Source organism: Protomyctophum parallelum (genome assembly GCF_964188405.1).
Source record: "Protomyctophum parallelum genome assembly, chromosome: 3".
Taxonomy (NCBI): Eukaryota; Metazoa; Chordata; class Actinopteri; order Myctophiformes; family Myctophidae; genus Protomyctophum; species Protomyctophum parallelum.
This window is the reverse complement of record NC_139698.1, coordinates 57446846-57461564: the sequence shown is the minus strand read 5'-3', so window position 1 is coordinate 57461564 and position 14719 is coordinate 57446846. Positions and strand designations below refer to the sequence as shown.

The 14719-nt window shown below is 46.4% G+C and overlaps 1 protein-coding gene across 1 annotated transcript; it reads right to left on the bottom strand.

Annotated features, from left to right (window-relative positions):
* Positions 1-2121: 2121 nt before the first annotated feature.
* LOC310856035 (kelch-like protein 23) lies at positions 2122-14393 on the bottom strand (the record flags this gene model as incomplete). The annotated part of the gene is made up of 12 exons (XM_083761253.1): positions 2122-2317; positions 2839-3016; positions 4931-5065; positions 5739-5936; positions 6415-6540; positions 7894-8028; positions 10484-10646; positions 11303-11449; positions 12664-12855; positions 13364-13498; positions 13858-14226; positions 14346-14393. The coding sequence occupies 12 exons, from the start codon at positions 14391-14393 to the stop codon at positions 2122-2124; spliced, it is 2022 nt and encodes a 673-aa protein (XP_083617379.1).
* Positions 14394-14719: the final 326 nt, after the last annotated feature.

Sequence of the window (14719 nt, the reverse complement as noted above, 5' to 3'; positions counted from 1 at the left end):
TACTTAATGAGACCTGATTGAATGCTCTGTTGTTGTTCTGATGTGAAGGCAAACAGTTTTTTGACTGTGAGACACAGGCTGGTGATTGATATGGTTTTGACACTCTTTTGTTTTATTTACAAGTTACAGTGAACAAATAACATTTTCGAACTTTAAGTCAACGTTTGGACATCAGTCTTTTTATCACACGTCTGAACTATAGATCCTCGGCATCGGCCAACCAGTAGCCCAAAGTAATAGAACTTTGACGCTATACAGGTAGTCTCCCACATCAATGCAGCATTTTCTTTTTTTGGGGTCTGGGACTGCATGGGAGGCAAAATCTCATCAAATGGTGGTCCGTGGCTCAAATGCCTAATAAATAATGGACCTTGATATGAAAATGGTTGAAACCCACTGCATTACATTAATATTTCTACACTCCATTAAATACATGTTCTACTTTTCCTTAATACAAAAAAAAATACTTCAAATGTCCTTACAGCCATGAAAATGTTGGACTACGAGTGTCCACTCAGTCCCTGGCTGTTTCAATATCTAGAGGTGTTCAAATTAAGAATAAAACACACTGGTAGAGGTTGCATCCTCATTCCACTGCAACTGTGCTTTATTTATTATGGAAAACAGAATGTCAGTGTAAAATAAGTGAAATAACAAAAAGTAACAGTTTGTTTCCCCCCACACCCCCTGGGGACAGGAGGTACTCAAATTAAGAAAATACAAGAACTCTGAAGGTTCTACGATACAGAAAATGTTCCACGACAGACACAGACCATCAACAAACCAATCCTGAATAAAGAAAACAAAACGGTTTAAACTGAATATCAGTTGTCTCTAAACAGTTCTACCATTTCTTACACACCTCTGCTTTATCGCCAACATAATAGCCTAAAGCCATATCCCTGGATAGAGTGGCTGTGTGAACTTATAGTTTGAACTTTATGAATGAGAGACATTTTGTCAGAAACTCTGTCCAAATCAGAGCACTTTGTTTGAGCCAGAAAACCCCAGACCACAGAACATCTACTGAATATTAAAAGTTCTGTTTTTTGGGTGAAATTGAGCTCAGAAAACCTACAAAAAATATCACACCTTTGTGAAGTGAGGAGTGCACCCTGGGGACCCCCACACAGAATACAGACACAGTGACAGACATACAGACACAGACAGACATACAGACACAGGGACAGACATACTATACAGACACAGAGACAGACATACAGACACAGAGACAGACATACAGACACAGGAACAGACATACAGACACAGAGACAGACATACAGACACAGAGACAGACATACAGACACAGGAACAGACATACAGACACAGAGACATACATACAGACACAGGGACAGACATACAGACACAGGGACAGACATACAGACAGAGGGACAGACATACAGACACAGGGTCAGACCATAGAGTATATATGAATAGAGAAGGCACCCAGAGGAAACCCTGAGGCGAAATGGACAAAGTTGCCGAATGAAGGTATTGCAGCCTGGCCCCAAACACATGAACGCGCTGTCCGTCCGTTGACTATCATTGTGCATGTTCACGACGGCAGCACGCTCGTTCGCGTTCGTGCACGTTCAACGGCAGCGCGTTCATGTGTTTGGGGCCAATCCATCCCAGAATGCACTCTGTTCCTACCCGGAAGGAGGAGTGAAATCGCCTCATGCGCTTTTGAGCAACTTAATGCAAGTGGATGGGAGGAGAACTCGGGTGCCATCTCTATTCATATATACTCTAAGGGTCAGACATACAGACACAGAGACAGACATACAGACACAGGGACAGACATACAGACACAGAGACAGGGACAGACAGACAGACACAGGGACAGATATGCAGCCACAGGGACAGACATACAGACACATAGACAGGGACAGACATACAGACACATATACAGGGACAGACAGACAGACACAGGGTCAGACATACAGACACAGGGACAGGCATACAGAGTACAGACACAGAGACAGGAGCGGAGGCAAAGCTAAAACATGTTTTAGTCACAATCCCTTTAAGAGAAATCACGTTCAATATACTCCACCCCATTGCCTAAAAAAGTCCCGTTCGTTATCCTCGTCCTCCTCAGTATCCGGCTCATAATACTCATCAAATTAGAAAGTCAGAAAGATTTGAATCTTCATCATCAGAAGAATCATCAGAGCTTTCATCATCGTCATCAGCCACGGGTACGTGATCCTTCCTCAGCCTGAGAGTGACACAGTGGAATGCACCACCAGCACCAGACTCCATGCTCTCCCACCTGTCGGTCTCCTCACAGTAGCGCGCCATGCCCTTCACATTTCTGCATGAAAAGAGACACCAACATAGCCATAAGAGAAGGACCTGGTGTGGACAAGACGACACTTTCCCCCCAGGCAGGCATTGGTGGACTTTTGGAAGAAAATTAATAACAAAAATAGCAGATCTACAAGCTCACAACATGTCGTGCTGTGACACGTTGAGAGCTTGCAGGTCAGCTATTTTCGGGGCGCAACCCAGCACTCTTTATCTAGGCTAGTGGAGATGTGGTGTAACGACATGGATTTGAAACAAATTTGTTCCAACGCCAAAAATCCTGCGTTCCAACTTCAGGAGACTTCGGAAAAAAGCAATTCACCGACTGCTGCCTTCCCGGTATATGACATGGAAATGAGTGGCATTTGCATTACTTTCACCAGTAAGTAATTAGCATTGGTAAAATGCTGCATTCGTGGTCTGGAGAGGGCAGTTGTTTTACAGACGGGTAAAGTTAACGGGCAGGGGCTGAAGCCCCCTTTGATGTCTGTGTGTGCACGTTCCTGTTGGTGGTGAACAGTGTCTCACCTCTCTTTGTAATCCACGCCTCCTAGGATGTAGATCTGTCCGTCCACCACAGCCAGGCTATGCCGGTAGCTTAGCGGGGGACCTGTTAAGGCGTCACACGTGGTCCAACGGTTGGTCTCTGGGTTGAAGCACGCCATGGAGCAACCATGTAGAAACGGGTCAAATGTGGGAGACCAACCTGCAGTGAAGTTGAAGTGAGTCTATTACTTTACTTATGGCAGTGGTTCCCCAACTTGTTCATGTCAAGGACCCCTAAATCGACATTTATCAGCCCGTGGACCCCCGTTGGAAGAGATATGCCAGGGAGACCCCCATAAGAGAAGATTTGTCACGGCTCTAGCAGTGATTCTAAACCCGTTTAATTTCAAGCCCTCATTTAATGGCATTTCTATCAATTTATATTATAAAATCAATGTTAGACCCATAAGGGTCCATTTGGTTCCAAACTATCATTTAGCTGGGGACCCCCTGGAAATCCATCAAGGACCCCTAGAGGTCCCCGGACCCCACTTTGGGAACCACTGTATTATGGAACTAAGGTCTGTACTGTAAGCTCACTGTGCTTAATTTACTCAAGTAGCTTACTGTACGAAGGAGCCATTCTGACTGTGTCTTTAGCCAGTTCTGTGGGCGGGTTCACTGTGGTGGGTGGGTGTCATAGAGCAGAGGTTCGGTGGGCGGGTTCACTGTGGTGGGTGTCGTGTGTCATAGAGCAGAGGTTCACTGTGGTGGGTGTCGTGTGTCATAGAGCAGAGGTTCACTGTGGTGGGTGTCGTGTGTCATAGAGCAGAGGTTCACTGTGGTGGGTGTCGTGTGTCATAGAGCAGAGGTTGTTCTGTGGGCGGGTTCACTGTGGTGGGTGTCGTGTGTCATAGAGCAGAGGTTCACTGTGGTGGGTGTCGTGTGTCATAGAGCAGAGGTTCACTGTGGTGGGTGTCGTGTGTCATACAATTTACAATTTACAATTTAGGCATTTAGCAGACGCTCTTAATCCAGAGCGACTTACATTTAAGCAAGAACAAAAGCATGGGAATACATCACATAAAAGCATTTATCAATATCATGAAACATGCGTAAGCTAAGAAAGTAACAGTGGAATATCTATATAATGAAACTATACATACACTATACATATAAACTATACATATTTACTACTATGCTATACATATGTACTATGGCGTGCTATAACTATATACAATACAATTATAGTGCTGTCTACATAACATGCTATAAGTCTGTGTCAAATGCTATCTAAGCCAACAGAAATGCTATCTAAGGGGTTAGGGTAAGTGCTATGGGCCATGATGGAGTCTGAAAAGGTGGGTTTTCAGGCTACGGCGGAATAGAGCAGAGGTTCACTGTGGCGGGTGTCGTGTGTCATAGAGCAGAGGTTGTCAACTGATTGTGAACGAGGGACCACCACCCTGACTTAGAGTTAACCTTGGGACCACTGTTTGTGTTGGGTGGGGACCTGGGCTAAGATTAGTGCTTTTGTGTCAGTTGATATGCCTCCCATGTGTATACATTTGTCAACCACTGGTTCATGGACTACTCATTTCCTAATAATAATGACTCAACCAGACAATCCGGTGCACTTCCCCCTCTTGAGATTGTAACTCCCTCTTTCTGTTGAATTTCTTGACCTCCAACTTGTCAGTAAATTACTACGGCCATCATAGGTCACCAGGTCATTCAGTTCATGGTTTCTCAACTAGTGGAAAGATTCTACAAATCCTACATTACTAAATGCACGGTCAGGGACCACATGGAACACCTCCACAGACCACCAGTGGTCCACGGACCACCTATTGAAAACCCCTGTCATAGAGTAATACAAGGATAGAGACCGAACCCGAGTGTTACAACGATTACAACTAATTGGAGTTTTATTTGATGTTGCTTTGCTTTACTTAGATTTTAAGAACAGGTATGATACCTGTAACATAGATCTATAAGACCAGGTACAGTATGTTACCTGTAACATAGATCTATAAGACCAGGTACAGTATGTTACCTGTAACATAGATCTATAAGACCAGGTACAGTATGTTACCTGTAACATAGATCTATAAGACCAGCTACAGTATGTTACCTGTAACATAGATCTTTCCATTCAGAACACAAGCAGCTGACGGATCATTAAGCATTGGAAGGGACCCAAATGGAGTGACCTTTTTCCACACAGATCTTGCAGGGTGGTACTTGGAGACCTGGACTGGATCACGACCTAGGGTCCAGGAGAGAGAGAGAGCGCCACACACACACACACACACACACACACACACACACACACACACACACACACACACACACACACACACACACACACACACACACACACACACACACACACACTCCCTGATGACACACTGCAATGATTGCATGCATGCACGTTACCCTAATATTGCGTCATAAGTATTATTCGAAGTATAAGTTAAAAATCACACCCGTGTGAACTGAGTGGTGCAACTCCCCTCTCCCCCCACTCCTCTCTCTCTTTCTCTCTCTCTCTCATTAGCAGGCAACAGTGCAGCACTATCTCTCTCTCTGTTTCTGGCACAACAGCGCCCCTACTGGTACTAATAGTCATACTGGTACTCATAGGTGAACCAACACATAGGTGAACACGGATATTACTGTTCCTTGGAGTGGTTGCACCACTCAAAAACACTATAGATTTCACTGCGTAGTTTATGAATTGAACACATTGATAAAGTTCCCTGCTGCGTTGCAAATTGCTGCGGACTAAGGCAAACTAAGGCAGAAGGCAAATTTAATATGCAAGAATGATGCCCATTCGCATCGAGGCTACCGAAGTAAAGACGTGAACGGGACCTTAATTAACCCGTCCGTACCAGTACAATAGAGCCATCTTCATCATGAATAAACCTGTTCTATACCAATAAAATAGAGCCATCTTCCTTGTGCGACCACAAGCGGAGACAAGACGAGACCTTTGGCACGATAAGCCTCGGGCACGGCATCCTTCAGGAGCTTCCAGGTGTTGTTTTGGGGGTCGTAACGCTCTATGGAGGCTTTAATCTCCTCACTCCCAAAGCCCCCCACGGCAAACACACATCCATCCAGCTCCACCAGGCCTGGGTGGGGTTGGGCAGAGAGAAAAACAAACAAAAAAAGATCATTAGATCTAGGGATACACAGTACACACTCCCGATTTTTCCGATCCGATCGGATCCCGATGCCACAGTTTGTGTTGGCAGAGGGCATTTTTCATGGGAACCCACAACCCACTTAGCAGCACTGCTCATCCCACAAATGATGATTATTGTTTTTGCCTATGATATAACCAAAACAGGGACTCCAGGGATAACGTGGTTGAACTGAGTGACAGTCTTAGGGCCGATTCATACTCCTATTTTACCACTGTTTCGGCGCTGTAGTGCCGAAATGATTTTGGCTCGTCAGAAATTTTCAGTAGCACCGAAGAGCCGACTTTAGGACGGTACCCCCCCCCCCCCCCCCCCCCCGAACTTCAAATGACGTCAAATTGTCGGCTCTAGAGGGCCAAACCGACTTTTATTCGGCTCTAAAATAGGAGTATGAATCGGCCCTTACTGAAGCCATAGCGGGCCGTCTTCATGGGAGCTGTCTTCAGCCATGACTTATGGTGAACGTCATAGCGCCACACCTCCTTACTGGCCGAATGATCAAGATATCCTCCGGCCAAATACAGAGTGGAGCCTGGTGGGAGGAGAGCAGAATTAAAACCAGTTATTCCTCCATTGTTAAGAAATATATTACAAATAAAGATTGTAATATGCTTTAATACACAAGTTGAAATGTCTTCACGTATCTTCTATTTTCTCCATCTTCTATGTTATTGTGAGTATGCATTTTGCATCCCAAAACGCAGTTTATAGTTAAAGGACAACTTTAGTTTTTTTCAACCAAGGTTCATGTTTTAGGTTGTTATTAGAGAAACTAAAAGGTGAGTGTTAATTTTCTTTCATTTGCTGCTTTCTTTCGTTTTGGGGATTTTAGCAGTTTTTGACAGGGGGGCGGGGGCATTCGATCATGGGGCTAAATATGTATTTTTTTTACCAAATTTGATGGTGATTTATTTATTTATTATTTACTATAGTCCTAATAAACCCCAGGAAATTACATCTGGCCACAGAAGATCACATGATCTACTGAATGTGAAGGTAGCCTACTGGGGGAAGGCTTATACTGTGTGTATAGGCTCAATATGTCAGTTTGTCACATTCAATAGATCCTGTGATCTTTTGTGGCCAGATGTAATTTCTTGGGGTTTACTAGGACTATAGTAAATAATAAAATAATAAATCTCCATACTATTTTGTAAAACAATACATATTTATCCCCATGCTCGAATGCCCCCCCCCCCCCCCCCTGTCAAAAACTGCTAAAATCCCCAAAACGAAAGAAAGCAGCAAATGAAAGAAAATGAACACTCACCTTTTAGTTTCTCTATTAACAACCTAAAACATGAACCTTGTTTGAAAAAAACTAAAGTTGTCCTTTAAGGGACGCAATAAAACAACGACCTCTGCATCCACAGGATTGGATTTGTAAGTTGATTAGCGGTATACTGTGGTTACTTTGCGCCACTTTTGATGTGTATGCACGTCCCAGCATATGACGTCAGGGTATAACTGGTATAACTACCTCTCAATGAACTACGTCATTACGTCATTTGCTGGGACGGTGCATACTCATCGAATATCGTCCTGGGCGAAACTAGTACTTGCACGCTATGCTTGCGCAAGTAATAACCCCGTTCCCAGTATCCCTCAACAGGGATAGGTGTATGTTTCCCAGTTGTTGTGGTGTAAGGTGTCCTAGTTTCTTTTATATATTTCTTTCTTTTTTGCACTATTAAGTGACTATTTACACTGTTAGTTAGTTGACAAGGTTGCGTGACATTGTCAGATTTTGAACTCGTAATTACAGCTATCGATAAGAGAGTCTTCTAATATGAATGCTTAAATTGTACCCTTCAAGACATCATCCAAATGTAATTCTAGTGCAACAATTCAGAGTAGGATCCAGTCCTCTGATGGTAATCCTCACCTGACGCGACCACAGCATACTGACGTGCTTTAAAGGGCAGATATCCTAGAGTCTTCCTGTTGTTCTTCAGGGGATCCAGGCTCTCCACTTTGTGTAAACCACCTTTGTTACACTTTGCTCCCACCGTCACTATCACTGCAACCAGCAGGAGAGAAGGACAAGATGAGACACTGCAACAAGCAGGAGAGAAGGACAAGGTGAGACAGAGTAGATTGGTTTTAACATGCATGTGTTCAGCAGGGTATCTGTGGATACCTGTGGGTACCTGTGGGGGTGTGCTGTGTTACAGTAGGGTACCTGTGGGGGTGTGCTGTGTTACAGTAGGGTACCTGTGGGCCTGCGGGGGCGTGCTGTGTTACAGTAGGGTACCTCTGGGTACCTGTGGGGGCGTGCTGTGTTACAGTAGGGTACCTGTGGGCCTACGGGGGCGTGCTGTGTTACAGTAGGGTACCTGTGGGCCTACAGGGGTGTGCTGTGTTACAGTAGGGTACCTGTGGGCCTACGGGGGTGTGCTGTGTTACAGTAGGGTACCTGTGGGCCTACGGGGGCGTGCTGTGTTACAGTAGGGTACCTGAGGGCCTACGGGGGCGTGCTGTGTTACAGTAGGGTACCTGTGGTCCTGCGGGGGTGTGCTGTGTTACAGTAGGGTACCTGTGGGCCTACGGGGGTGTGCTGTGTTACAGTAGGGTACCTGTGGGCCTACGGGGGTGTGCTGTGTTACAGTAGGGTACCTGAGGGCCTACGGGGGCGTGCTGTGTTACAGTAGGGTACCTGTGGTCCTGCGGGGTTGTGCTGTGTTACAGTAGGGTACCTGTGGGCCTACGGGGGTGTGCTGTGTTACAGTAGGGTACCTGTGGGCCTACGGGGGTGTGCTGTGTTACAGTAGGGTACCTCTGGGCCTACGGGGGTGTGCTGTGTTACAGTAGGGTACCTGTGGGCCTACGGGGGTGTGCTGTGTTACAGTAGGGTACCTGTGGGCCTACGGGGTTGTGCTGTGTTACAGTAGGGTACCTGTGGGCCTACGGGGTTGTGCTGTGTTACAGTAGGGTACCTGTGGGGGTGTGCTGTGTTACAGTAGGGTACCTGTGGGCCTACGGGGTTGTGCTGTGTTACAGTAGGGTACCTGTGGTCCTGCGGGGTTGTGCTGTGTTACAGTAGGGTACCTGTGGGGGTGTGCTGTGTTACAGTAGGGTACCTGTGGGCCTACGGGGGTGTGCTGTGTTACAGTAGGGTACCTGTGGGCCTACGGGGGTGTGCTGTGTTACAGTAGGGTACCTCTGGGCCTATGGGGGTGTGCTGTGTTACGGTAGGGTACCTGTGGGCCTACGGGGTTGTGCTGTGTTACGGTAGGGTACCTGTGGTCCTACGGGGGCGTGCTGTGTTACAGTAGGGTACCTGTGGGGGTGTGCTGTGTTACAGTAGGGTACCTGTGGGCCTACGGGGGTGTGCTGTGTTACAGTAGGGTACCTCTGGGCCTACGGGGGTGTGCTGTGTTACAGTAGGGTACCTGTGGGCCTACGGGGTGTGCTGTGTTACAGTAGGGTACCTGTGGTCCTGCGGGGTTGTGCTGTGTTACAGTAGGGTACCTGTGGGCCTACGGGGGTGTGCTGTGTTACAGTAGGGTACCTGTGGGCCTACGGGGTTGTGCTGTGTTACAGTAGGGTACCTGTGGGCCTACGGGGGTGTGCTGTGTTACAGTAGGGTACCTGTGGGCCTACGGGGTTGTGCTGTGTTACAGTAGGGTACCTGTGGGCCTACGGGGGTGTGCTGTGTTACAGTAGGGTACCTGTGGGTTTACGGGTTGTGCTGTGTTACAGTAGGGTACCTGTGGGCCTACGGGGGTGTGCTGTGTTACAGTAGGGTACCTGTGGGCCTACGGGGTGTGCTGTGTTACGGTAGGGTACCTGTGGGCCTACGGGGGCGTGCTGTGTTACAGTAGGGTACGTGTGGGCCTGTGGGGGTGTGCTGTGTTACAGTAGGGTACCTGTGGGGGTGTGCTGTGTTACAGTAGGGTACCTGTGGGCCTACGGGGCGTGCTGTGTTACAGTAGGGTACCTGTGGGGGTGTGCTGTGTTACAGTAGGGTACCTGTGGGGGTGTGCTGTGTTACAGTAGGGTACCTGTGGGGGTGTGCTGTGTTACAGTAGGGTACCTGTGGGCCTACGGGGGCGTGCTGTGTTACAGTAGGGTACCTGTGGTCCTGCGGGGTTGTGCTGTGTTACGGTAGGGTACCTGTGGGCCACGGGGTTGTGCTGTGTTACAGTAGGGTACCTGTGGTCCTGCGGGGTTGTGCTGTGTTACAGTAGGGTACCTGTGGGCCTACGGGGTTGTGCTGTGTTACAGTAGGGTACCTGTGGGCCTACGGGGTTGTGCTGTGTTACAGTAGGGTACCTGTGGGCCTACGGGGTTGTGCTGTGTTACAGTAGGGTACCTGTGGGCCTACGGGGGTGTGCTGTGTTACAGTAGGGTACCTGTGGTCCTGCGGGGTTGTGCTGTGTTACAGTAGGGTACCTGTGGGCCTACGGGGTTGTGCTGTGTTACAGTAGGGTACCTGTGGGCCTACGGGGGTGTGCTGTGTTACGGTAGGGTACCTGTGGTCCTACGGGGGCGTGCTGTGTTACGGTAGGGTCTCTCCTTCTTGGCCTCAGAGATGAACCTCTGGCAGCCCTCGTGTTCTTTCACCACATCCAGACACAGAACCACAGTGGGAAGGTAGGAGGGACTGATGAGAGGAAGACGGATGAGCTCTAGTACCTTAAAAATTTAAATAAAGTGGAAGACTCATTATTTATTAGTTCAACTGGACATTGGGTAAAACAACAATTATTCAAATGATTGTTATAAGACACAAAATCTTGTGTCAAAGGTTTAAAGAAAAAAGGTTTAAAAAAAGAAAAAAAATGTTCCAAGACGGGCGCCGTCCAAGTAATAAAAATAACAATAACAATAAAAAAATAAATAATAATAATACATATTATCAATAAGTAGTAGTAACAGGGGGCACGGTGGCACAGTCGGTAGTGTGGAGTTTGCATGTTCTCCCCGTGTCCCCTAGGGTAGGTACTCTCACAAAAAAGTAATGCAGTAATCCTGGTCTCTAAACTACCTCCCCCTGGCCAGCCGGGGCGCCTGAAAGGACCTTCCTGTTCCTACCACGCGCTACGTCCGTCCGGGGAAATCCCCCCTGTCAGGTGAAAAGAAGCAGCTTGGACATAGAAGGAAGCATGAGGTCAGTCCGCTGCCCCCCCAGGTTGGCAGAGGAAGTGTAGCGCCCAGGATTACATTAGATAATTGACACTGGGTGAAAAGAAATGGGATAAAAATTATAGGGAAAAAAAAGTAGTAGTAGTAGTAGTAGTATCAATATCATATACTGTAGGTCCAGGATGTGAGAATAAGAAAAGACTGACCTTTCCAAAGCTGTGCCTGCAGGTAGCAGGACACTTGTCGAACCACATCATAGCAGCCTCAAACACTGTGTCCTCCTTGGGAACACTCAGGTGATCACTGGAGAGGATCTCTGTCAGTCTCTCCACAGAGAGGGAGAGAAACTCTGGCTGTTGGTAGAAGAAAACACAGGTGGTTAATATCTAAAAGATGAACTGACTCTGGGACCTGTTGGTAGAAGAAAACACAGGTAGGTTAATATCTAAAAGATGAACTGACTCTGGGTCTAGTTTTTATTTGTTGACGAAATTGTCAGTATATTTAGTCATAGTTTTAGTCATCATAGCTTAGTTTTCATTTTGTTTTCGTCAGTGGAAAAAGGTAGCCGACGAACATTTTTCGTCTTAGTTTTAGTCGACAAAATCAACACTGGTCACAGTTGACATGACTGATGTTTCTACCCAGGTGTAGGTCAGTTACTGGTGAGGGTGACACCTTGGAGAAATGGTAATAAAACAAAGTCATGGGTGAAAAAGCCAACAAACAAAACAACTTGGTAAATGTATGATGCCTCAATAGAGCACCGAAGTCTGACGTCAATATCGCACAAATCCACGGGTTCATGTACTTTTTATTTGCATTGTAATCCCCATAGGGGGATTTTAGATCGTCTCATATAAGAACTGTGTTTGAAAAATAAACATGTCACCCCGGCCGTTTCACTCATATGGATATGAAGAATCAACTGACTGAGAGACAACGCTAATGTTACTGCTGCTGAATTAGTTACATTTTCGCTAGAAACAGACTATCATAATGAGTGACTGACTGTCATAAACCTCCCTGACAATAACGCAGAGACAGCTTGTATATTTTTGGACCACAATGCTTATAGAGCGTCGCAGTCCTGCCCCCTCCCCTACCCTCCCCCCCCCCCCACCAGGGCCCAGAAAATGATTCCCCGTTCATTTTACAAAAAGTATTTATTTAAGATTAAGTGTCGTACAATGCCAACTCTTGTGGCGACAAATCATGACAACCAACCGAACAAAGAATTAGAAAGAAACAGCAGTTTTTGTTGTTTTTCTTCTTTGTAATTATTGGTTTGGTCCAAAATATTGTGTTTATTGTCATGATTTGTCACAACTCGAGTTGGCTTTGTCTGCGACGTAACCGTCTTTAAATACTTTTTTGAAATGTCTATGAGGAAAAATGCATTGGGAATCATTTCGTGGGCCTGGCGTCGTCATGAAAGGGGGCGGGACTGCGACGCACAACATTAAGATCACCCCATGCTATTCTCCATGGAGAAATTACTTCCGTGAACCAGGGGGATGGAGGGGACGAGCGACTGGCGTCAGGACATCGGCGCTCTATGACTGACCTGTTGATAGAGAACACAGAAGTGTTCCAGAATGTAGTCCATGCTGTGTTTCTTCAACGTGTCACAGGAGTGGTCCTCAGAGAAGCAGAACATCTCTACACAGTTCTTCCTGTCGATGTGAGGCTTCATGAAGTCACCGCAGGCGTTTCCAACAGCCGTGACGTCCCACAGGTTGGCTGCTGCCAGCAGGGCCTGGAGTAGACCAAACACACATGTGTTTATTAACCCATTTAGACCTGAGAACAGATTCTACAAATGTTTTCTAAATCCTGACAGTTTTCTGAAAAACCCATGTTTCTATGTCAGTGGTTCTCATGTTTCTATGTCAGTCGTTCTCATGTTTCTATGTCAGTGGTTCTCAAACATTTTCATGTCAAGGACCCCCAAATATATATGCAATTGGCCGCCGACCCCCATCTGAACATATGTCATTCCAGGGACCTCATCCACCAGAAGCAAAGATTTGAGTTAAAAATGTTCGCTCTGAAAGAATATATATTCAAAGGTTTGCGCCACATTTTTACGATTAAAAATAAATAGCAGATCTACAAGCTCTACAAGCTAAGAGCTTGTATATCTGCTATTTTTCTATAGCTAAAGCATGACAATGCTTAAAACACCAAAAGGGGTTCCCGCCCAGAATGGGAAGTAAGCACGCACATAGGACAAATGAATGATGATGATGATAATAATGCAGTACCTGCACATTTGCTGTGGAGATGGACACCTTTGCAGTGTAGGCGTAGTTCACCAACATACCAACAATCTCAGGTTCCACGCCACTGAGGGACACCCGGTCCTGTGTGGACTCCATCATGCCAGATGTAAACATGGCCTGTGCAGGGTGAAAAGGTGATGTTTTCAGGGTTTAGGCCTTTCTCATTTCAATTGCGTCAACAATGAATACATTAGATATAGCATGTTAGGTTCACTTTATAGTATAGTATAGTATAGGATAGTAATAGTATAGTATACATGTATAGCTTATATGTATACGGTAGTTTAATTATATAGATACTCCACTGTTACGTTCTTAGCTTACGCATGTTTCATGATAACTACTTTTTATGTATGTGATGTATGTGATTTGTTATTGCTCAATGTAAGTCGCTCTGGATTAAGGGCGTCTGCTAAATGCCTAAATTGTAAATGATGTGAATGCCAAGGTCAAATTTAGCGAATGTGTGAAATGACCTCAAAGTATGAGCAAAAGGAGGCCAGTACGTATCGATGGCAGGGGAACTCCTGTCCCTCACAGCACAGAATCACATCACACAACAAGGCCCTCTCTACGTCCTTCGGCCTTTGCTTGGGTCTCGGTCTCTGGGTGTTGGGGGAGGCAGAGGGACTTCGTAACGCAGCCATGCGGATAAGCTGCCTCCGTCCTCCACCTGCCTTCACCACCCCCCGCACAACTTTATCAGCCTCTGGAACTCCCTCCTTGATCCCCGACGTGTGTGTTGAGCCTGGAGTACGGCGCAGCCTGTTGAGGCCCTTTAACACCTTCTGGGGATGGACGGAGTCCTCAAACATCTCAGCCTCCTGTGAGGAGGTGCTGGACTCCTGAAATGCAATGACAACATCCCAGAGGGAGATTTATAAAGCAGACAAATTACAACTATTCACCTGTGATTGTGAATGTTGATCTGTTAACGTGGCTTTTTAAAACTGCCCTTGCGTACCATGTTGAAATGCCATTTTCCCTTGTATAGAGGGTATGCGCGTGACATCGTACCTGGAAGTTCTTATAATTAATACTACGCTCAGTGACTCGCACTGGGAAAGAGCGCCATCTGGCGTGATCACAGAAGCATTATATGATAAGCTCCCAGACAATTTAATTGGCTGGGTGTAAACCACGTGGTCCCTGCATGGCCCACCCTCCCTCCTTATATGCAGGAGCCCGTGGTTTACTCCCTCATTCAAATTGCACTTCTGTTGAAGACACAGAGCATAAAGCATTATCCCCAGACTGCGAGCTTTTTCTTTACAAAGAGTTTCAGACAGGACGGAAGCGTATTCCGGGACCGCGAAACGAAAGCTTGACAGAAATACT